The sequence below is a fragment of the Nerophis ophidion genome, linkage group LG21, assembly GCF_033978795.1.
Source record: "Nerophis ophidion isolate RoL-2023_Sa linkage group LG21, RoL_Noph_v1.0, whole genome shotgun sequence".
Taxonomy (NCBI): Eukaryota; Metazoa; Chordata; class Actinopteri; order Syngnathiformes; family Syngnathidae; genus Nerophis; species Nerophis ophidion.
In genome coordinates, this window is record NC_084631.1 from 18,344,433 (window position 1) to 18,370,453 (window position 26,021).

The 26,021-nt window shown below is 40.2% G+C and overlaps 1 protein-coding gene across 1 annotated transcript in view; it reads left to right on the forward strand.

Annotated features, from left to right (window-relative positions):
- Positions 1 to 26,021, forward strand: part of LOC133539829 (exostosin-1b) — a 358,313-nt gene that overhangs the window by 285,805 nt on the left and 46,487 nt on the right. Inside the window, exons 3-4 of the mRNA XM_061882069.1 lie at positions 2,617 to 2,724; positions 9,802 to 9,921. Coding sequence (XP_061738053.1) covers positions 2,617 to 2,724; positions 9,802 to 9,921 — 228 coding nt within the window. The remainder of the gene's footprint in view (positions 1 to 2,616; positions 2,725 to 9,801; positions 9,922 to 26,021) is intronic.

A 26,021-nucleotide genomic window follows, 5' to 3' on the forward strand; every position in this document is an offset into this window, starting at 1 on the left:
GAGGAATCGCTAAACATGCTTCACTACACACCGTAGGAGGATAAAATAGCTCACCTCCATCACAATGTAAACAAATGCCATGGGTGGATCTAGACCTAACATCCACTGTAATGATACAAAGTACAGGAGCGTATCGAGTCTAGTATCTGAAGACCTCAACGGCGGAGCAGGCTGAAGACGGTAGATTTAAGAACTACCACAACGTCTGCAATGGCGGAAGAAGGCTTTAGCGGAAAAGGGTCCATTGCACTAGACCCTGACCCGATTCTGTCAAGGATCGTGTGGTGTCTGTGCACCAGTCTCCCCACGTTAAACAAAGTCACGCACAGGCATCCTTCATAAAGACATACACCCCTACCTGGACGATCGTCATACTCGTTCGAGTGACCGCCGATGATCTTGTCGATACTATGATTACATTAATATTTTTTAGCATCATAAAATGTTTTTTAGTTTTTTTTTATAAACTCCAGAAATACGTCCCTGGACATATGAGGACTTTGAATATGACCAATGTAGGATCCTGTAACTACTTGGTATCGGATTATTATCCAAATTTGTGGTATCATCCAAAACTAATTAAAGTATCGAACAACAGAAGAATAAGTGATTTTTACATTTTAACAGAAGTGTAGATAGAACATGTTAAAAGAGAAAGTAAGCAGATATTAACAGTAAATGAACAAGTAGAATAATAATCATTTTTCTACCTCTTAGACTTAGACAAACTTTAATGAACTACAAGGGAAATTGTTCCACAGGGTAGCTCAGTTACAAAGGATGGGAAGTGTAGTGAAGTGAAGTGAAGTGAAGTGAATGATATTTATATCGCGCTTTTTCTCTAGTGACTCAAAGCGCTTTACATAGTGAAACCCACTATCTAATTTACATTTAAACCAGTGTGGGTGGCACTGGGAGCAGGTGGGTAAAGTGTCTTGCCCAAGGACACAACGGCAGTGACTAGGATGGCGGAAGCGGGGATCGAACCTGCAACCCTCAAGTTGCTGGCACGGCCGCTCTCCCAACCGAGCTATACCGCCCCGTGTAAGGATGCAAAGGATAATGCGGGTATTAAGTAGACTTCCAATGTACCATAGTAGTAATATAAAATATAACATATATGTAGTATTTACATATTATATATACGGCATATGGTATATATTGTTGGGCAAAAAAGTATTTAGTCAGCCCACCGATTGTGCATGTTCTCCCACTTAAAATGATGACAGAGGTCTGTAATTTTCATCATAGGTACGCTTCAACTGTAAGAGACAGAATGTGGAAAAAAAATCCAGGAATTCACATTTAAGGCATTTTAAATAGCTTTTTTGTAAATTATGGTGGAAGATAAGTATTTGGTCAAACATTCAAGGCTATCACTGATGGAAGGAGGTTTTGGCTCAAAATCTCACGATACATGGCCCTATTCATTCTTTCCTTAACACGGATCAATTGTCCTGTCCCCTTAGCAGAAAAACAGCACCAAAGCATGATGTTTCCACCCCCATGCTTCACAGTAGACATGGTGTTCTTGGGACTCAACTCACTATTCTTCTTCCTCCAAATATGACGAGTTGAGTTTGTACCAAAATGTATACATGGACGATACAGCAGAGGATTGGGAGAATGTCATGTGGTCAGATGAAACCAGAATAGAACTTTGAAGTTACCCATGGCATGGGTAACTTACACATCTGTGAAGGCACCATTAATGCTGAATGGTCCATACAGGTTTTGGAGCAACATATGTTGTCATCCAAGCAACGTTATCATGGACGCCCCTGCTTATTTCAGCAAAACAATGCAAAGCCACGTGTTGCAACAGTGTGGCTTCATAGTAAAAGAGTGCAGGTTTTTTCCTGGCCCGCCTGCAGTCCAGACATGTCTCCCATGGAAAATGTGTGGCGCATTATGAAGCCTAAAATACGACATCTGTTGAACAACTTAAGCTGTACATAAAACAAGAATGGTAAAGAATCCCACTTTCAAAGCTTCAACAATTAGTTTACTCAGTTCCCAAACGTTTATTAAGTGTTGTTACAAGAAAAGGTGATGTAACACAGTGGTGAACATGCCCTTTCCCAACTACTTCGGCACGTGTTGCAGCCATGAAATTCTAAGTTAATTATTATTTGCAAAAAAAAAAAAAAGTTTATGAATTTGAACATCAAATATCTTGTCCTTGTAGTGCATTCAACTGAATATGGGTTGAAAATGATTTGCAAATCATTGTATTCCGCTTATATTTACATCTTACACAATTTCCCAACTCATATGGAAACGGGGTTTGTAATAAAAGACAAGTTGTCTTGTATGTTCACTATTTTATTCAAGGACATAATTGCAAAGAGCAACATGTTTAATGTACCGTCAGATTTTTGTTAAAATAAAGCCAATAATGACATTTCCTGTGGTACCCTTTATTTAGAAAAGTACCGAAATACTTTTGGTACTGGTACCAAAATATTGGTATCGGGACAACACCAATACACACACACCGAGCACCCACTGGCAGAAATGTAGATCGGCACCTATGATGTCGTCATTTAGAATTGATCTTTAGCAACTAGTCTTTGTGTATGCAAAGTATCATGTCCGACCTTCCGTCTCTGGCAGGCCGCGTGTGTGCCGGTGATGCTGAGTAACGGCTGGGAGCTGCCTTTCTCCGAGATCATCAACTGGAACACGGCGGCAGTCATCGGTGACGAGAGACTCCTTCTGCAGGTAACGGCGGCACAAAAGCCAACCCTGGTCATCAGTAAATCACTTCCAAAGTGTACCGGAGAGACGAAGCGTAGCACTCCCTCCTCTAAAGTGAAACCTCTATATAACTTGCAAAGCGCTGACCACGCACTATTTTCTTCTTTCTTTGAATTTATTACAGTATTGTTTTCTTCGCGGGGTTGTCAACCAAACTCATTGAGAGCTGATACGGCCAGTGCTAAAAATACCACTCAGACTCACACTTTTTGTTACACCAGAGGGCAAATAAGCAAGAATGATCACGTTGAAGTGTTGGAACTGCGTAATCTTCACAAGTGCGGGGGAAAGCAATTATATGCCAATTAACTCTTGAATTTGAATCCCGTGTGGAATCATTTTGTTTGACATTGAGTCTTTCAACATAACTCCATCCGTCCAGCTTCTTGATAAATTATTATTTTATGTCTAGAAAGTACAGTATGACTTTTATTCTGAGCAATTTATGTACACCCTGTTAGGAAAGGGTTAGCATATTTGACCCTTGGCAACAATTTGGTGCATTTGCAAACAGCTAAAATGTTGTACAAAGCAAACTATAACCTTCTACCCAAGAATGTGCAACAATTATTCTTAACAGAAAGAGAAATATAACTATAAAGGACAATCTACCTTAAAACATTTGTATGCTCGTACAACACTTACCGTATTTTTCGGAGTATAAGTTGCAGTTTTTTTTCATAGTTTGGCCGGGGGTGCGACATTTATTTCGTAGCGACTTATGTGTGAAATTATTAACACATTACCGTAAAATATCAAATAATAATATTCATCTCATTCGCGGAAGAGACAAAGAAAATGTCAGCAATCGTCACACACACGTCAACCAAACAGAATTTGGCGGGGGAGGGTCATGGCAGAAGTGCATTGTGGGTCATAGAATGCTAACTGCTGTATGCTATATGCTACTGCCGTAGCTATTAAAGGGGATCATTTCATCATTGGCGGTAACTTATAAAAACTGAGAAGGGCTGAACAAAAATGGCACCGAAAAGGAAACCACTTACTGCAGATTACACAATATCAAATCATTTTTATGTATTTTATTCGCGGAAGAGACGAAGAAAATGTCAGCAATCTTCACACACACGTCAGCAATCATCACATAAACGTCAACCAATAAGAATTTGGCGGGGGAGGGTCATGGCAGAAGTGCATTGTGGGTCATGGATTGCTAACTGCTGTACGCTACTGCTGTAGCTATTAAAATGGATAATTACATCGTTGGCGGTAATTTATAAAAACTGAGAAGGGCTGAACAAAAATGGCACCGAAAAGGAAATCATGTACTGCAGATTACAAGCTGGACGTAGTGAAATATGCAGCAGAAAACGACAAGAGGAAGCGGCGCATACCTTTGGAGTTGGCAGAGTTGTTTAGAAGCGACATCGAGGAAGAAGATTTAATGGGATTTATCGATTAGGTGTCACAGATTGTTTGGTAAACGTATAGCATGTTCTATATGTTATAGTTGTTTGAATGACTCTTACCATATGTTACGTTAACATACCAGGCACCTTCTCAGTTGGTTATTTATGCGTCATATAACGTACACTTATTCAGCCTGTTGTTCACTATTCTTTATTTATTTTAAATTGCCTTTCAAATGTCTATTCTTGGTGTTGGTTTTATCAAATACATTTCCCCCAAAATGCGACTTATACTCCAGTGCGACGTATATATGTTTTTTTTCCTTCTTTAATATGCATTTTCGACCGGTGCGACGTATACTCCGGAGCGATTTATAACCCGAAAAATACGGTAAAACCTTTACCATATCCGTACGTGGAATTAAATTATGGAATGGATTAAGCCAAGGGTGTAATGAAAAATTAAAGCATTCTGGGGCCATTTTGATATATTTAATTTTCATAACCCCAAAAAATACATATTGTACCCATTAGGGCTCCCTTCAATGTTGGTGAGTGTCAAAGGTAGCGGAGACACAAAAGGGTCAGAGTCATTAGTGTTAAAAATAAGTTATATATTAGTATTTTTTTACTTTCAGCACCTGAATATGTATGGCTTAATTTGAGGTATATCCATTGACATACTGTAAAGTCAAACTCCTTCAAATCTTTAATGCCCTTTTTTGTCAAAGAAAACCATGTTTTTTTTGCCTTGAATAGGTCACTAAATGCATACATTAATTTTTATTGAACGATCACTTGTCCAGGGTGTACCCCGACTTCCGCCCGAATGCAGAATGTGAAAAAGGTGAAATAACTGAAAACATGTTTTATATAGGGACGGCGTGGCGCAGTGGGAGAGTGGCCGTGCGCAACCCGAGGGTCCCTGGTTCAAATCCCACCTAGTACCAACCTCGTCACGTCCGTTGTGTCCTGAGCAAGACACTTCACCCTTGCTCCTGATGGGTGCTGGTTAGCGCCTTGCATGGCAGCTCCCTCCATCAGTGTGCGAATGTGTGTGTGAATGGGTAAATGTGGAAGTAGTGTCAAAGCGCTTTGAGTACCTTGAAGGTAGAAAAGCGCTATACAAGTACAACCCATTTATTTATTTATATTGTAGTTTCTCCAAAATAGCCACCCTTTGCTCTGATTACTGCTTTGCACACTCTTGGCATTCTCTCGATGAGCTTCAAGAGGTAGTCACCTGAAATGGTTTTCACTTCACAGGTGTCATAGTTTTGATGCTTTCAGAAACTATGTTCACGTATTTAAAATTCTGGGCACACCATGCAGTCCAGATTCATTTGAAATGTTACTCAAAGCAACAGAATATAAATCAAAGCTTTTTTGTAATTAAATAATTATTTGTTGCAGCGCTAAAGGACACATTACCGGTATTTTGGGGTAGGACATACATCAATAAAGTTTTAAATATGAGATGAGATTCACACCCAGCAGATGAGGAAGATTTGACTCTTAACCTCAGCTACCTTCTTGTGTTAAATAATTTTCCAATAAATATAATTATTTCTGTAAAATAGCTAAATTAATGCTAAGTTTGAAAAAACCTCAACATTGAATGTTGTCATTTTACTGGAATAACACAATTTGAGACAACAGAATAAACGCCAACTGTCATCATCTTTTAATGGATTGAGGATTATTTTTGAATAATTATTTAAATTTATTAGATACTTTCTCTCAATATTTTCCTTAGCCAGAAAACTAGTTGAAAATTATTAAACCAGGGATCCCCAAACTACGGCCCGCGGGCCGGATACTAGCCAGTGTCCAGAATCCGGCCTGCGGGAAGTCCCAAGTTATAAATATTTGAATTTTAATCTTATTTTTGTATTTTAATTTTTAAATATGTCCTTTCTAATCCATTTTTTACTGCTTGTTACTCTCGGTGTCTCCTAGCTGCTCAGGCAAATCATATTGTTTAAAAATGCATTGTCCCACTGATAATGTGACATCATTGCACTTGGTATATATATATATATATATATATATATATATATATATATATATAGTCAAGGTTAATGTGGTTGCTCGATACCGGGGTAGAGTGGAATCTATCAGGAAAAAACACAAAGGCTATTTCATCCCTACAAGCCTGTTTTGCAGGTTTCCCTGCTTTTCAGGGGATTTTATTATATAATTCCATGTTTCGCAGGTTTCCCTGCTCTTCAGAGGATTTTATTATCCATGCATCTATTTTCTACCGCTGATCCCTTTTGGGGTTGCGGGGGGTGCTGGAGCCTGTATAAATAAATAAATGGGTTGTACTTGTATAGCGCTTTTCTACCTTCAAGGTACTCAAAGCGCTTTGACACTACTTCCACATTTACCCATTCACACACACATTCACACACTGATGGAGGGAGCTGCCATGCAAGGCGCCAACCAGCACCCATCAGGAGCAAGGGTGAAGTGTCTTGCTCAGGACACAACGGACGTGATGAGGTTGGTACTAGGTGGAAATTGAACCAGGGACGCTCGGGTTGCGCACGGCCACTCTCCCCACTGCGCCACGCCGTCCTGTTTTTATAAAATCCCCTGAAGAGCAGGGAAACCTGCGAAACAGGCTTGTGTGTTTATAAATATATATATATATATATATATATATATATATATATATATGTGTGTGTGTGTGTATATATATATGTATATATATATATATATATATATATATATATATATATATATATATATATATATATATATACATATATATGTATATATATATGTATATATATATATATATATATATATATATATACATATATATATATATATATATACATACATACATACACACATATACAGGTGCTGGTCATATTATTAGAATATCATGAAAAAGTTGATTTATTTCATTAATTCCATTTAGAAAGTCAAACTTGTAGAATATTCATTCCAAACAGACTGATGCATTTCAAGTGCTTTTTGCCAAAAAGGAGACGAGTATAGCTGACAACCAATGAAAACCCTAAATTCAACATCTCAGAAAATTAGAATATGGTGAAAAGGTCAGATGTTGAAGACACCTGGTGCCACACTCTAATTAGCTAACTAACTCAAAACACCTGGAAAAGCCTTTAAATGGCCTCGCGTTTTGATTCTGTATGACACACAATCATGGGGAAGACTGCTGACTTGACAACTGTCCAAAAGATGACCGTTGATACTTTAAAGAATGAGGGCAAGACACAAAAGGTCATTGCCAAAGAGGTTGGATGTTCCCAGAGCTCTGTGTCCAAGCACATTAATAGAGAGGCAAAGGGAAGACAAAGATGTGGGAGAAAAAAATGTACAAGCAAGAGGGATAACCGCGCCCTGGAGAGGATTGTCAAACAAAACCGATTAAAAAATGTGGGGGAGATCCACAAAGAGTGGACTGCAGCTGGAGTCAGTGCTTCAAGAACCACCACGCACCGACGTATCCAAGATATGGGCTTCAGCTGTCGCATTCCTTGTGTAAATCCACTCTTGAATAAGAGACAACGTCAAAAGCGTCTCGCCTGGGCTCAAGACAAAAAGGACTTGACTGCTGCTGAGTGGTCCAAAGTTATGTTTTCAGATGAAAGTAAATTGTGTATCTCCTTTGGAAATCAAGGTCCCATAGTCTGGAGGAAGAAAGGAGAGGCACAGAATCCATGTTGCCTGAAGTCCAGTGTCAAATTTCCCCAATCGGTAATGGTCTGGGGTGCCATGTCATCTGCTGGTGTTGGGCCACTGTGTTTCCTGAGGTCTAGGGTCAATGCAGCAGTCTTCCAGGAAGTTTTAGAACACTTTATGCTGCCTGCCGCGGACCAATTTTATGGAGGTGAAGATTTCATTGTCCAACATGACTTGGCACCTGCACACAGTGCCAAATCTACCAGTACGTGGTTTAAGGACCATGGTATCCCTGTCCTTGATTGGCCTGCAAACTCACCTGACCTTAACCCCATAGAAAACCTATGGGGTATTGTGAAGCGGAAGATGCGAGATGCCAGACCCAACAATGCTGAAGAGCTGAAGGCCACTATTAAAGCAAGCTGGGCTCTCATAACACCTGAGGAGTGCAACAGACTGGTCGACTCCATGCCACGCCGTATTGCTCCAGCAATTCAGGCAAAAGGAAATGCAACTAAGTATTGACTGCCGTACATGCTGAAACTTTCCACGTTCATACATTTCAGTTGGCCCACATTTCTAAAAACATTTTTTGGTACTAGTCGTAACTAATATTCTAATTTTCTGAGATACTGAATTTGGGATTTTCAGTAATTGTCAGTACTAATCATCAAAATTTAAAGAAATAAACATTTCAAATATATCACTATCAATCAATCAATCAATGTTTACTTATATAGCCCGAAATCACTAGTGTCTCAAAGGGCTGCACAAACCACAACACAAACCACTACGACATCCTCGGTAGGCCCACATAAGGGCAAGGAAAACTCACACCCAGTGGGACGTCGGTGACAATGATGACTATGAGAACTTTGGAGAGGAGGAAAGCAATGGATGTCGAGTGGGTCTAACATGATACTGTGAAAGTTCAATCCATAATGGATCCAACACAGTCGCGAGAGTCCAGTCCAAAGCGGATCCAACACAGCAGCGAGAGTCCCGTTCACAGCGGAGCCAGCAGGAAAACATCCCAAGCGGAGGAGGATCAGCATCGCAGAGATGTCCCCAGCCGATACACAGGCAAGCAGTACATGGCCACCGGATCGGACCGGACCCCCTCCACAAGGAAGAGTGGGACATAGGAGAAAAAGAAAAGAAACGGCAACTGCAGACCAACTGGTCTAAAAAGGGAGTCTATTTAAAGGCTAGAATATACAAATGAGTTTTAAGGTGAGACTTAAATGCTTCTACTGAGGTGGCATCTCGAACTGAGGGCATTCCAGAGTACAGGAGCCCAAAATGAAAACGCTCTATAGCCCGCAGACTTTTTTTGGGCTTTGGGAATCACTAATAAGCCGGAGTCCTTTGAACGCAGATTTCTTGCCGGGACATATGGTACAATACAATCGGCAAGATAGGATGGAGCTAGACCGTGTAGTATTTTATACGTAAGTAGTAAAACCTTAAAGTCACATCTTAAGTGCACAGGAAGCCAGTGCAGGTGAGCCAGTACAGGCGTAATGTGATCAAACTTTCTTGTTCTTGTCAAAAGTCTAGCAGCCGCATTTTGTACCAACTGTAATCTTTTAATGCTAGACATAGGGAGACCCTAAAATAATACGTTACAGTAATCGAGGCGAGACGTAACAAACGCATGGATAATGATCTCAGCGTCTTTAGTGGACAGAATGGAGCGAATTTTAGCGATATTACGGAGATGAAAGAAGGCCGTTTTAGTAATGCTTTTAATGTGTGCCTCAAAGGAGAGAGTAGGGTCAAAGATAATACCCAGATTCTTTACTGAGTCGCCTTGTTTAATTGTTTGGTTGTCAAATGTTAGAGTTGTATTATTAAATAGAGGTCGGTGTCTAGTAAGATTTTGCTGAGTGATAAGTATGTAAAACAATTATTCCACGTACAACTCTGTGAGATAACCCCAACTTTGAATCTGATCTGTTTTTACTACTACCATAGTACTGTTTTAGGTGTGCTGACTTGTCCTTTCTCACAGATTCCCACCACGGTGCGCTCCATCCACCAGGATAAAATCCTGTCACTCAGACAGCAGACACAGTTCCTGTGGGAGGCCTACTTCTCTTCTGTGGAGAAAATAGTGCTGACCACACTGGAGGTGAGGATTCCACACGTGCACGCAGCCGTCCTGCTCCGCGTCATCAATCACCCTCTCGGTGGGCCGCAGTGTCACGGCAGAGGGCGATAGTGTCATTGAACACGCGGCGGCAGAAGACATGATTCATAGCAGATGTGGTAGTTGGTCATGTGATGAAGTGCTCGTGTTGATTAGTGGTCCTTGTAGTTTAAGTCAGAGGACTATCATTGTGTTTACATAGACGGTAATGGACACACCATTGACCTTAATGTGTTGCTCCTATTTCGAACACGGAATATTCCATTCATAATGACATTTACATATTGTATATTGGGGTTCCCAATCACTTCATATTTGGTGCTCATTTTAGGGGCTTTTGAACTGATCAATATTGGAAGTTTCTTTGACTAAAGTACTCAACTTGTGTACAGGGAAAGTCTGCATTCCTCCCCTTTTAGCATGGGTTAAATTGCAACCATCCATCCATCTTCTTCCGCTTATCTGAGGTCGGGTTGCGGGGGCAGCAGCCTAAGCAGGGAAGCCCAGACTTCCCTCTCCCCATCCACTTCGTCCAACTCTTCCCGGGGGATCCCGAGGCGTTCCCAAGCCAGCCGGGAGTCTTCCCAATTTTCACCAGTAATAAATATTACTTATGTTTATTTTTTGCAAAACAATTATTTTGTTGAGTCACTGTAAGGTGCTTTGTGTCAACATGCTATTCACATGCATCCCATGTGGCTCGGCAGCACGGTGGAACAGGGGTTACGCCTCACAATACGAAGGTCCTGAGTAGTCCTGAGTTGAATCCCGGGCTCGGGATCTTTCTGTGTGGAGTTTGCACGTTCTGTCCGTGACTGCGTGGATTCCCCCTGGGTACTCCGGCTTCCTCCAACTTCCAAAGACATGCACCTGGGGATAGGTTGATTGGCAACACTAAATTGACCCTAGTGTGTGAATGTGAGTGTAAATGTTGTCTGTCTATCTGTGTTGGTCCTGCGATGAGGTGGCGACTTGTCCAGGGTGTACCCTACCTTCCGCCCGAATGCAGCTCAGATAGGCTCCAGCGACCCCAAAAAGGCATAAGCGGTAAAAAAAAGGATTGATGGATGGATGGCCATGTGGCTACGGTTAGTTCAAAAGAAGTTACTTGAGGTGGGCCAATGCACATTTTGAGTACCGTATGGCGCACCAGATTATAAGGCGCACTGCCGTTGAGCGCGTCTAGTCGGATCTAATTTCATACAAAAGGCGCACCGGATTATAAGGACGGGAGTGGAAGAAGTGTCAAAAAATGGAGCAAACCGTTTTGATGAGATTCAGACTTTACTTAAATCAATAACGGAGTAGCATCTTCTCATCTGTGGCTCACTAGTGCAATAACAACGCTGGAAATATGTCCCGTGAAAAACCATCCGACCAGAACTCTCTAATAACTAAAGTTCCTTGGGTGAATAATGTCAACTCACTACACCGGTATGTTTTAACGTTTTCATGGCGTGTTTACTGCCAGAAAAAGTAAGAACTTAACACTACCGTATTTTTCTGAGTATAAGTCGCTCCGGAGTATAAGTCGCACCTGCCGAAAATGCATATTAAAGAAGGAAAAAAACATATACAAGTCGCACTTGAGTATAAGTCGCATTTTGGGGGGAAATGTATTTGATAAAACCCAACACCAAGAATATACATTTGATAGGCAATTTAAAATAAATAAAAAATAGTGAACAACAGGCTGAATAAGTGTACGTTATATGACGCATAAATAACCAACTGAGAAGGTGCCTGGTATGTTAACGTAACATATTATGGTAAGAGTCATTCAAATAACTATAATATATAGAACATGCTATACGTTTACCAAACACTCTGTCACTCCTAATTGCTAAATCCGATGAAATCTTATACGTCTCGTCTCTTATGTGAATGAGGTAAATAATATTATTTGATATTTTACGGTAATGAGTTAATAATTTTACACATAAGTCGCTCCTGAGTATAAGTCACACCGCCAGCCAAACTATGAAAAAAACTGCGACTTATAGTCCGAAAAATACGGTATTTTGTATTAGAAATGGCAACAGTCCCATAACAAGAAGAATAAGTTTATCAACTAGGTTGTCGTCAGAGATTACAAAGGTGGACTCACGCAATTTTTCAGGACTTATGCAGATCCCAAATACAAATAAGCAGGTACCAGAAGGTAAGACGAGGCGGTTTTGCATAATATTGTGAAACAAAAACGCCAGATAATATCTTACCTTATACACACACCAAATTAATACTTGTATGTTGAAACACAGCACAATCTACTATGCGGCTTCATAGCTTACCAAAGTCGTACTAAAATATTTTGATAGATTTTTGAGTGCCGTGTGTAATGTTCTTTATTTTCAATGGAACATATAACATTTTGGTGTTGTTTACTTGAGTCATATTTCTGTCTACACGTGTCTCTTATATGTGACTGCCATCTACTGGTCAAATTTATCATTTCACCATGTACCAAATAAAACAGCTTCGAGGTCAGTAAGCACAACCAAAACTTTTCCGTTCATTAGGCACATTGGTGCACTGTCCAGTTTTGAGAAAATGAAAGGATTTTAATATCGCCTTATAGCCCAAAAATAGGGTAGTTTAATCTGTGTTTTATCAGTTTTGGGCCATGTTCACACTGCAAGCAATTTCGATTTTTTTGCCCTGTATCAGATTTTTTCCTTTTTTTCCAAATCCGTATGTGGATTTAAATCCGATATGTGTCCGATGCGATTGCAACTTGAACGATGTGGTCATGTTCATCCGACCGATACGTCATCAAAAAGTGATTTGTGTCAAAATTCATCATCAAAATAGACGGTCGCAAATTAATGTTTGACAAGTCTGCAGAAAACCAGCAAAAATAATAGGTTTTAGGGAACTCATGTCAATGTTCCACCAATCATGTCTGCGACTGCTCGCCCACGCGCTCTTTGGATAGGCGTTGAAGCAAATCTGCGAAGGCCAAAATATTTGCCCTCTTCCCTCTTAATCTTCTACGCACAGTTATTCAGTTCTGAACATGTTGACTTTGATTGCACAATGTCCTTGAAAATGCCACAAATGAGAATTGGATCCATGATTACTTTCGTAATTTTGTATTGACATTTTTGTAATGTGAACGACGACATAAAAGGATCGGATTTGTCAAAGAAACCTCAATTGGACATCCTGGCCTGCAGTGCGAACGTAGCCTTGGCGTTGGAAAAAAAACACGGACATTTAAGTTAATTTAATTGATAGAATGGTCTTTATTCACATATAAAATATAAAAACAGTTGCTGATTACTGTTAGAATCATGAAATCACTGGAAATGGAGGAGAAGGGAGAGTCCCCTGAACTTCCTTGAATTTGTTGGTGTTTCTCATCTTTTTTCGTAGCACTTAAAACTTTTTTTGGGCCCCATGATGGTCAGCCACACACACATTGTCTGAAAGCCTATTTGCCCAACGCTCAGAGTTACACAGTCCGCTTCAACACCTCATCACATAAAACACAGGGAGTATATAATTTATGCAACTGATCACCGTGTAAACAAATAAACCACACATCATAAGGATGATGAATCTTTAGAGATTTGATTTTAATTATAGTCAAAGACAAACAGGACATAAAAGTTTAAGTTTTTGAAGGGTGTAAAAAAAAAAAATTTGGATTCATAGTTCTTTTTTTCTTTGTGTGCTCGAATTTGTCAAACTTCAGTCTTGAACAAAAATATCAAACATGTTTTTTTTTATCAGTACTAAAGATGCGAGGTTTGTTGCTTTGGGGTATTGTTGAGTAACTGCCAGTGTATCGTAGACCTGTGAAACAAGTGGACATGAATTTTTCAAAACCCTATAACAAACAAAACCAACCATAATGGTGTAACATAAGAAAAATGATGGTAGCAAAAATTTACTGAATGGACAAAAAAGTCTGCCTCTGTCCCATGAGGGTTAAAGGATTCCATAGCAGGAATTAAGTCTATACCAGTGTTCCAACTCTTAAAAGAACTACTATCCATTCTCCATAGCGACTGAATGGATGGGCAAACAGTTTTTTAAGCACGTTTTACGCAAAAGTTTGTCAAAAAACAGTTCATTTGAAAAGTGGAGATACCACTTCATGACCTAGTAGTTAAATCCATCAGTAAATGTTGTTGATAAGACAGTTTGTATTGAACATTTGATTATTGTATTTTCCAGACCATAGGGTGTAGCGGATTATAAGGTGCACTGCCGATGAATGGTCTATTTTCGATCTTTTTTCACACAAAAAGCGCATAGAATGCATTAAAGGAGTCTTTTTTTTTTTTCTAAATGTAAAACACTTCCTTGTGGTTTACATAACATGTAATGGTGGTTCTTTGGTGAAAATGTTACTTAGGTTATGTTTTACAGATCATCTTTAAGCTGCTTTCTGACAGTTGCTTCCGCATGCGCCGTTTTGTGGCCGGTCTTATTTACATGGCTTACCCTTTGGCAGTGTCTTTTCTCCGTCATCTTTGTTGTAGCGGTGTAGTGTGCAAGGACGGAAGTGGAAGAAGTGTCAACAGATGGAGCGGCAAAATGTTACTTAGGTTATGTTTTACAGATCATCTTTAAGCCGCTTTCTGACAGTTGCTTCCGCATGCACCGTTTTGTGGCCGGTCTTATTTACATGGCTCACCTTCAGCAGTGTCTTTTCTCTGTCATCTTTGTTGTAGCTGTGTAGCGTGCAAGGACGGGAGTGGAAGAAGTGTCAAAAGATGGAGCTAACTGTTTTAATGACTTTCAGACTTTACTTAAATCAATATTGGAGCAGCATCTCCTCTTTTGGAAACAATAACTATGTGTCCCGTGAAAAACCGTCCGACCGGAACTCTCTAATAACTAAAGTCCCTAGGGTGAATACTGTAAACTCACTACACTGGTATGTTTTAGCGCTTTAATGGCAAACTTACTGACAGATATAAGTAAGAACTTTACACTACTTTATATTAGAAATGGCAACAGCGAAGGATGAATGTCCCATAACAAGAATATAGAGAAAAATAAGTTTATCGCCTTCCGCCCAATTGTAGCTGAGATAGGCGCCAGCGCCCCCCGCGACCCCGAAAGGGAATAAGCGGTAGAAAATGGATGGATGGAAGTTTATCGACTACGCCGTCAGCACGGACCAAAATGCGGATGCGCACTTTTCCAGGATTTATGTAGATCCCAAATACAGATCAGCAGGTAGCAGAAGGTACTAAGAAAAGTTGCTTTTGCATAATATTGCGAAAAAAAACGCCAGATAATATGTCTTACCTTATACACACACCATAATAATACTTGTATGTTGAAGCACAGTACAATCCTTCAAGCGGTGCAGCTTCGTAGCTTACCAAAGTCGTACTAAAACACTTTGATAGATTTTTGTGTGTAATGTTCTATAGTTTCAATGGAACATATAAAATGTTTGTGTTGTATTGCCATCATATTGCAGTCTACACGTATCTCTTATGTTTGACTGCCATCTACTGGTCACACTTATCATTACACCATGTACCAAATAAAATAGCTTCGAGGTCAGTGGGCAAAACCAAAATTATTCTGTACATACACCAGGTTATAAGGCGCACTGTCGAGTTTTGAGAGGGGGAAAAAAAGGATTTTAAAGCCTACTGAAATGAGATTTTCTTTTTTAAACGGGAATAGCAGGTCCATTCTATGTGTCATACTTGATCATTTCGCGATATTGCCATATTTTTGCTGAAAGGATTTAGTAGAGAACATCGACGATAAAGTTCGCAACTTTTGGTCGCTAATAAAAAAGCTTTACCTTTACCGGAAGTCGCAGACGATGACGTCACCCGTTGAGGGCTCCTCACGTCCTCACATTGTTTATAATGGGAGTCTCCAACAAAAAGAGCTATTCGGACCAAGAAAACGACAATTTCCCCATTAATTTGAGCGAGGATGAACGATTCGTGTTTGAGGATATTGATAGCGAACGACTAGAAAAAAAAAAGAAAAAAAAATCAAGTTAAAAAAAAAACGCGATTGCATTGGGACGGATTCAGATGTTTTTAGACACATTTACTAGGATAATTCTGGGAAAACCCTTATCTTTCTGTTGTGTTGCTAGTATTTTAGTGAGTTTAAAAGTACCTGATAGTCGGAGGGGTGTGTCCACGGGTGTTTTGAGGCCAGTGTCTGAGGGAAGTCGACGGCAGCTGTATGGACGGCCCAAGCTCAACTGATCTCCGGAAAGAGGCGACTTTTTACCACAATTTTCTCATCGTAAACTGCTGGTTGACATTTGGTCTGGATCCATGTTCGCTTGACCGCTCTGATCCATAGTAAAGTTTCACCTCCGGGAATTTTAAACAAGGAATCCCCGTGTGTTTGTGTGGCTAAAGGCTAAAGCTTCCCAACTCCATCTTTCTACTTTGACTTCTCCAATATTAATTGAACAAATTGCAAAAGATTTAGCTACACAGATGTCCAAAATACTGTTAAAGCAGACGACTTTTAGCCGCGAGTCGTGCAGCGCTAATATTTCCTTACAGTCTGTGACGTCATGTGCATGCGTCATTATTCCGCAAAGTTTTCAACAATAAACTCTGCGGGAAATTTAAAATTGCAATTTAGTAAACTAAAAAGGCCGTATTGGCATGTGTTGCAATGTTAATATTTCATCATTGATATATAAACTATCAGACTGCATGGTCGGTAGTAGTGGGTTTCAGTAGGCCTTTAAGTGCGCCTTACAGTGCGGAAAATACAGTACTCTACTGGAGTTCATGTTGGAAAGTCAATAAATGCTAGTCAATAAAGAAGTTCTCTTTTAGTGACACGACCTGCTGTTCCTCATACTTTTAGTCGAACTTGTTAAGTTTTACGCAACTTCTAAAACCCACATAAGCTGCGTTTTCTCATTTGAATCACAGTATCCAGTGCAATTGGAGTTCACTCGCACTGACCTCATCATTTATTCAACAGCAACCCAGTTCATGGAGTTTATGACCGAAAAAAGTCTCCTCAAGAATTGTTTACAGAGTAGGGAATGAAGACTCAGAGGTCGCAGACGTGTTCGACTTCCTCTCAGCTCTTATCAAAATATCTAATTTAATTTCCTCTCCTACTGCATCACGCGGGAACAAGATTCCCCTCGGTGCTTTCTTCAAGTACGTCTTCACCGGTGCAGCTTTTTACCACAATCTGTCTGGGCTCCGGCGTGTGTCTAAATGCGGCTATCGCGGCATCTCAGGTCCGTTGTTATCTCGCCCGTTTTACGGTGAGCTGTCGGCGCACAGCGTCAGAAACGTATCTCCATATGTCAAGGTGTGTCAGCTTGGGAAACGCGCGGCACCACCCAGGCCTAACCTTGCCATATTGTCACTAAAGACCAAGGTGACTGAGTGTGTGTGTGTGGAATGCGGCTTAATCCTGACTGACTGTCCCGTAAAAAGCAACGAGGCATACGAGGTACACTATATTGCCAAAAGTATTTTTTAGTCACCCATCCAAAGGATGAGAATCATGTGTCCTAATCACTTGGCCCAGCCACAGATGTATAAAATCAAGCACTTAGGCATGGAGACTGTTTCTACAAACATTTGTGAAAAAATGAGCCTCTCTCAGGAGCTCAGTTGATCTCCAGTTTGGAACTGTCATAGGATGCCACCTGTGCAACAAATATTCCAAAGGCAACTCAGGGGAGATGGCGGCAACAGACACCAGGGAGATTTAGTTCTAAGATTATTTGTTATATATATTGCTAATATTAGGGGTGTAACGGTATACAAAAATTTCGTTTCGGTACGTACCTCGGTTTAGAGGTCACGGTTCGGTTCATTTTCGGTACAGTAAGAAAACAACAAAATATAAATGTTTTGGTTATTTATTTACCAAATTTGTAAACAATGGCTTTATCCTTTTAACATTGGTAACACTATAATAATTCTGCCCTTGTTAATCCACATTAAACTGCCTCAAGTTGTTGCTTTGATTAAATAAAATGACAAAACCTTTCTTCTACATATAAAAAGTGCAACATCAAACAGTTTCAAGTTAACTCATCATGCTTAATTTATTACAGCATTTGGGAAGCCTGTAGTTGAGTTTTATTATGTAAATGTTATATTTTTGTCAACATGTGATAGCAGGGACCCTGCCATTCAAAACTAGGCTGCTACATTACTAATGATTAATGTAACTATAGCTGAAAAAATAGTACAATAGCAATAGGAGAGACTATTCATCCCTGAACCCCATGGACTTCATGTTAATTCATGTGAAATAACAGACAGACAGGGCTTTGCTGCCCCTAACGCACGCACAAATGCGAGTTTTGAGAGGGAAAAAAAAGATTTTAAAGGCCTACTGAAATGAGATTTTCTTATTTAAACGGGGATAGCAGGTCCATTCTATGTGTCATACTTGATCATTTTGCGATATTGCCATATTTTTGCTGAAAGGATTTAGTAGAGAACATCGACGATAAAGTTGGCAACTTTTGGTCGCTAATAAAAAAGCCCTGCCTTTACCGGAAGAATGTGCGCATGATGTCACGAGTTGCAGGGCTCCACACATATTCACATTGTTTATAAAGGGAGCCACCAGCAGTAAGAGCAATTTGGACCGAGAAAACGACAATTTCCCCATTAATTTGAGCGAGAATGAAAGATTTGTGAATTAGGATATTGATAGTGAAGAACTAGAAAAGAAAAAAAAAGTGACGGCGGCAGTGTAAGCGTTTCAGATGTAATTAGACAAATTTACTAGGATAATTCTGGAAGATCCCTTATCTGCTTATTGTTTTAATAGTGTTTTAGTGAGATTGTAAAGATTGTAAAGACATACCTTGAGGTCGGATGGCTGCGGTGAACACCCAGTGTCTCAGAGAGAAGCCAAGGAGCCAAGCTCACAGCTGCCTTTTTTGACAGCTGCTACAGGACGACGAATAATCCAATGATGTCTCCGGTAAGATATATATCACAATTTTCCCATCCAAAAACATGCTGGTTGACCTAGAGAAAACATATTCGCTTGACCGCTCTGCTTCACAACAAACAAACACCGGCTGTGTCTCGGTGCCAAAGACAGCTGCAATCCACCGCTTTCCACCAACAGCATTGTTCTTTATAGTCTCCATTATTGAATGAACAAATTGCAAAAGATTCAGCAACACAAATGTCCAAAATACTGTGTAATTAAGCGATTAAAGCAGACGACTTTTAGCCGCGAGTCGTGCAGCGCTAATATTTCCTGACAGTCCGTGACGTCACGCGTCATCATTCCGCAAGGAAATTTAAAATTGCAATTTAGTAAACTAAAAAGGCCTTATTGGCATGTGTTGCAATGTTAATATTTCATCATTGATATATAAACTATCAGACTGCGTGGTGGGTAGTAGTGGGTTTCAGTAGGCCTTTAAGTTCATATGGTGGCCAAATACTTTTGGCAATATAGTGTAAATGGTGTAGGTCCACAGATAACAACTGAGATTATTAATTCATTCCGTCAACCCTCCACACACACCCGTAAAACCACGCCAACCACTTGTTATTGACTGCCTACGTCTACACACAAGAGCGTGTATGCGCCCTTTTCCGACAGCTTATCGTGCAGTGTTTCCTGACCAATCACGCGTCTTTCCACCAATCACAAGCCGCCAGTACACCTTTTAAAGTCCACCTATTAAAGTACACTCCTGGAGAAGCAGGATTTATCTGTCATGCTCTAATTGGTTGATTGTGGCCGTTCGGAGGGGAGATTGAGTCGTCCATCACATGGCGACTGAGCTTGTGCTGACCGAGGAGGAGCGGCAGCCAAGCGAGCCAAATTGACCCTCGTAAGATGGAAGGGCCGTGGCCAATTTTTTTTTTTCTTTTTCTTTTTTTTTTTTAGGTGGCAGGCGTTGTTTTGACAGATAAGTTAACGACTATCGCGTTAATCTTTCGGGCCGAGGCAAATGAAAGAAAGCTCGGGGGCGTTAAAAAGCTCACCCCTTGCATTTTTTTCCACACCCTCCCGCCCTACCTATGAAGATTTTTTATGTGGCTTTGTCAATATTTTCACGGCGGCGGGCCTTGGAGCTATAATAACTTTTTTTACATTCCAAACAGCTATCAGCTGCTTACCCGTTGCTACAAATCACAAACTCTCGTCTGAGTTACCAAGCCAGCAGCCATCACCTCCCCATTCAATAGCCGCTATAAAACACGGCCCCTAAACCTGCGCCTGTTTTACTGAAGCAATTTAGCTTGGCTCAAGGGCAAGGTAGCAATATCTCTGTTCTCGGCCCGCCCGTTCAGCAGAGGCCGCGGCCGCCAGCGAGGAAAAACGGTAAAGAGACTAACGGCCGTTCTGCTGTCGGACTGTTTGACTGATTGAGGAAAGGATCGAAGCCTGAATGACTTTCTGCTTACACGCGACTGATGACTTTGTTGCTGGAACTCAATAGACTCTGTGCGTGCTTGTGACCGGCCAACGCCTTTGACGTCGGGGTCGTTTAAAGAAAGCACAATTCTGTTTATGTCGGCGAAAAGTTGTTGACTTGATCGACTAATGTAGCTGTTGCTTATGCCAGTGTTTTTCAACCGTGAGATACAGTCTGGTCTGCCGTGGGAGATTATCTAATTTCACCTTTTTGGGTTAAAAATATTTTTTGCAAACCATTAATTATACAGGCATGTGACTTTTCCGTCTAAAGTCGGAATTACGTCTTTTTAAATCTCGAAGGGAAAAAAAGTGTCGACCAATCAACTACGGCGTAATATAATATTACGCCGTAGTTGATTGGTCGATATGGTCCTTGTGACCAATCAGGACATCTGTTATGAATAATGACGTTGTTACCGCCATTTTCCAAATGTAAATGATGTCGGTTCTCGAGAGAAAGGACGCTTCACGAGTAAAAGAAATTGATAAACATGTCAAAAATAAGTTTCGATGGGACTGGATGGAAAGGGAAATCACTGATACTGTTGGGAAGAAGGAAGTTACGACTTTGTTCGGCGATTTTATTCGGAAAATCGATCGTCCCGGAAAAGTTTTGTGCACATGGTGTCATGATAATATTGACTATGGATCACAAGGTTTCAAGGCTTTGGAAGTAAATACGAAACGCCAAAAACATATGAAACAACTTGAAGCAAGGAAAACGAACTTTTCACTAGCTGGTACTTTTGGATGTCAACCGAAAGTGAGCAAACCTTACGGACTTCATCCTGTGTTTACATCGACAACTGCCGTAGACATCGAGAGGAAAGATCCACCCAAACAACCCACTTCGGTTGCAGACAGGGTAGATAATAATGAGGTAAGCTAAAAAAATATTTGCTTGCGAAATACGCATGTTTGTTTTAAATATTAACCAATTATTGCTTTGCGAAATATAAATGTTTTTTTCTAAAAATAAAAAGCCACTTTAAAATATATTATCAAATTACAGAAATTCAAAGAGTCACATTATTGATTCCAGTTAAAATGTATCTGAAATAAATTTGCATATAATACTAGAGGCCGAAGTTGGCAGTGAAATCCAAAAAAGAAGTTACAAAAGCAGAGACCAAAAGGAAAATGCAGGCTGCTCAGAAATTTGCAAGGAAAGCTCATGTTAGGGCTCTCCGAGCAAGTAAATGTGTGAAGTGAACTGAAGTAATGTGGTAATACTGTAAATAAACTGTAGATAATGACACTGATCAATGTGACACCTGTGGATGTGAAATGAACACAAGATGTAAATATTTGTGACTAAATACTGTTGGGACTGAACCATATACAGTGATTCATTAGGATAATTGGGGTATGTATGTTCTATTAATGATGTTTTCATGTCTTTAAACACTAAAATATATTCTTCAAATGGTGCTGTCTTTGTTAATTTTAGCATGTTAAATTGGTGAAAAACCAGGAGCATTGGGGGCCGTTGCCCCTCTTGTCCCCCCACCAGGGCACCACCGTGGACCTTCGTTCCTCAGACCCCCGGAAATTTTTCATTGTGGTCAAATCACATGCCTGATTATAGTTTGCAAATTATTTTTGGTTGTTGAGTGTCGGTGCTGTCTAGAGCTCGGCAGAGTAACCTTGTAATACTCTTCCATATCAGTAGGAGGCAGCCGGTAGCTAATTGCTTTATAGCTGTCGGGAACAGCGGAAAGCAGCGTGCAGATAAAAAGGTGTCTAATGGTTGAACCAAAAATAAACAAAAGGTGAGTGCCCCTCGGAAAATACATTGAAGCTTAGGGAAGGCTATGCAGAATGAAACTAAAACTGAACTGGCTCCAAAGTAAACAAACACAGAATGCTGGACGACAGTAAAGACTTACTGGGGAGCAAAGATGACATCCACAATGTACATCCGAACATGACATGACAATCAACAACGTCCCCATAAAGAAGGATAAAAACAACTGAAGTAGTCTTGATTGCTAAAACAAAGTACATGCGGGGAATATCGCTCAAAGGAAAGCATAAAACTGCTACACGAAAATACCAAAAAAAGACAAAAAGCCACCAAAATAGGAGCGCAAGACAAGAACTAAAACACTACAAACAGGAACACAGCAAAAAAGTCCAAATAAGTCAGGAGGTGACAGTACACCTACTTTGAGACAAGTGCTATAGTGATGCATGCTTGGTTATGCTTTAAAGTCATATCCAACAATTACGATAACAACTTTTTACTGTCAACTAAGTTTAATTTTTTAATGATTTCTGCTGGTGGTGTGCCTCCGAATTTTTTCAACGCCAAAAAGGTCGAAAAACGCTGGCTTAGACTTTGCCAACATTTGATAGCTTATTTCACAAATAAAACATAAACAAGTACTTTATCAAAATTGTCATAGCATAAACTGTATGTTTAGGCAATTCACAAGACCGTATTTTAGTCTTTTTTCAAATCCAACTCTGACTACTCTCATATACAGTACAGGCCAAAAGTTTGGACACACCTTCTCATTCAATGAGTTTTCTTTATTTTCAGGACTAATTACACTAGGGGTGTTAAACTCATGTTAGATCGAGGGCCACATGGAGAAAAATCTACTCCCGACACGATAACTTAAAAATAAAGATAACTTCAGATTGTTTTCTCTTTAATGTTTTTTTTTTTTTTTACACTAACATGTTGCGGTTAATAGTATTCTTCCTTTATTTGTCGTTATATATACTTTCTGAATAAATTATGTGATAATGTTCATCAGTCAACTCCATGGTGTTAATTTTCAATCCATCCATCCATTTTCGACCGCTTATTCCCTTTTGGGGCCGCGGGGGGCGCTGGCGTCTATCTCAGCTACAATCGGGCGGAAGGCGGGGTACACCCTGGACAAGTCGCCACCTCATCCATCAATATAAAAAAATTATATCAAAATCAAATTACAGGAATTTATTTATGTACTTTGCTCATTTTCCTCAACTGGTGCACTAACATTATGTGTTTTATTTAAAAAATGTGGGCTCATTGTTATACTTAGCAAACTCATCCCGTGGGCCTGATAAAACAGGCCCCCGGGCCTTGGGTTTGACACCCCTGATTTACATTATAGATTGTCACTGAAGGCATCAAAACTATAAATGAACACGTGGAGTTATGTACTTAACAAAAAAGGTGAAATAACTAAAAACATGTTTTATATTGTAGTTTCTTCAAAATAGCCACCCTTTGTTCTGATTACTGCTTTGCACACTCTTGGCATTCTCTTGATGAGCTTCAAGAGTTAGTCACCGAAAATGGTTTTGATGCAGTCTTGATGCCTTCAGTCTACAATGTAAATAGTCATGAAAATAAAGACAACACATTGAAATGAGAAGGTGTGTCCAAACCTTTTGGCCTGTACTGTGTATACCATCTCTCGCAACTTCATTTTACTTTTATATTAGGTTCTAAAGCAGAAGATTACTTTTTTTAAGTATTAGGAGTATTTAAAGTACAGAGTCCATTACAATAATTGGACTGGAAATATATTTCACAGTTAATTGTACCATACATTCATTAAGGGGTGTAACGATGCGTTTCGCTCTATCATAGTGAGAAAAACAACCGTTGAGATACAAAAGAGCACTCTTACTGTCAATGTCAACAACAGTCGTCGAAATGGAATTTCTTTCCGCTGTGGATCGACCGCTGATCGCCCAAAGTAGTCGGAATCACCCACCTTAGCAATTCATTCAGTTGTAAACAAATGGCACAAATGAGTATCTATGACCAAAATGTTTCTAACTCCTGGTATATAAGGGTTAAAGTTCAAGTACCAATGATAGTCACACACACACTAGGTGTGGTGAAATTTGTCCTCTCCATTTGACCCATCTCCTTATTCACCCCCTGGGAGGTGAGGGGAGCAGTGAGCAGCAGCGCTGACCGCACCCGGGAATCATTTAAGGTGATTTAACCCCCAATTCCATGAAGTTAAAGTTAAAGTACCAATGATAGTCTCACACACACACACTAGGTGTGACGAAATTATTCTCTGCATTTGACCCATCACTCTTGATCACCCCCTGGGAGGTGAGAGGAGCAGTGAGCCGCAGCGGTGGCCGCGCCCGGGAATCATTTTTGGTGATTTAACCCCCAATTCCATTAAGTTAAAGTTAAAGTACCAATGATAGTCACACACACTAGGTGTGACGGAATTATTCTCTGCATTTGACCCATCACCCTTGTTCACGCCCTGGGAGGTGAGGGGAGCAGTGAGCAGCAGCGCTGGCCGCGCCCGGGAATCATTTTTGGTAATTCAACCCCCAATTCCAACAATTGATGCTGAGTGCCAAGCAGGGAGGTAATGGGTCCCATTTTTATAGTCTTTGGTTTGACTCGGCCCCGGATTGAACTCGCGACCTACCGATCTCAGGGCGAAAACTCACCACCAGGCCACTGAGGCTGAATTGTCTTTTAGAAATGGCTGAAAGGACAGTGTTGTATGAGGGAGATAGGGGATGGTTTTTCAACCTTGACATAGATGGCTTCTCCCACTCTTTTGTACCATCCTTCCTCCCTGTCCATTTTAGTTCCCAAAGGACTGCTGTTTCTCTTTGAGGTGGCAGCTGAGTTTTGGCCTGAAGAGTTGATGTGTCATGCGTTGGCTTAGTAGTTGTTGTGTATTGCAAACAAAATGTTACGTTTATCAGTGAATTTTGTGGAATATTGCTTCATTACATATATTGGACCGTGACTCAGGTCTCATGACAAGTATGGTATCGTAAAGTCAGTGCCAATACCCAGCTGTAAATATTACTGTGAACATTATCCTGTTTGAGCACTAAATACAAGTGATTATGACAGCAGTTACAGGATGATATTCGCGAGTATTTATTGCTTTTTGCTTCATGGGTTTTTTTGTGAGAAAACAGATTTTGGAATGAAAATATTTCAACGATGTGATTAAAAGGCTCGGTGATCAAACCCATAACAACTGATAATGAAAGGTCTTCATGACTATTCATCACTTTTATAATTTGTCTGGAACTGTGTGTGTTTGCATTTTTGTCTCTTGCAAATGTAGAGTCTTGTTCTAAGAAACACAGCAATTATGTGAATGGAAATAGTTTGTCTAATATTAAATAGATCTATATTAGTATATATTTTTTTATGCATTTACATTGAATGAATGACACAATATACTCAACTCTAAATACAATATCAACATCATTCTTGCATATATATATATATATATATATATATATATATATATATATATATATATATATATATATATATATCCATCCATCCATTTTCTACCGCTTATTCCCTTTCGGGGTTGCAGGGGGCGCTGGCGCCTATCTCAGCTACAATCGGGCGGAAGGCGGGGTACACCCTGGACAAGTCGCCACCTCATCGCAGGGCCAACAAAGATAGACGGACAACATTCACACTCACATTCACACACTAGGGCCAATTTAGTGTTGCCAATCAACCTATCCCCAGGTGCATGTCTTTGGAAGTGGGAGGAAGGCGGAGTACCCAGAGGGAACCCACGCATTCACGGGGAGAACATGCAAACTCCACACAGAAAGATCCCGAGCCTGGATTTGAACCCAGGACTGCAGGACCTTCGTATTGTGAGGCAGACGCACTAACCCCTCTCCCACCGTGAAGCCCTATATATATATATATATATATATATATATACTGT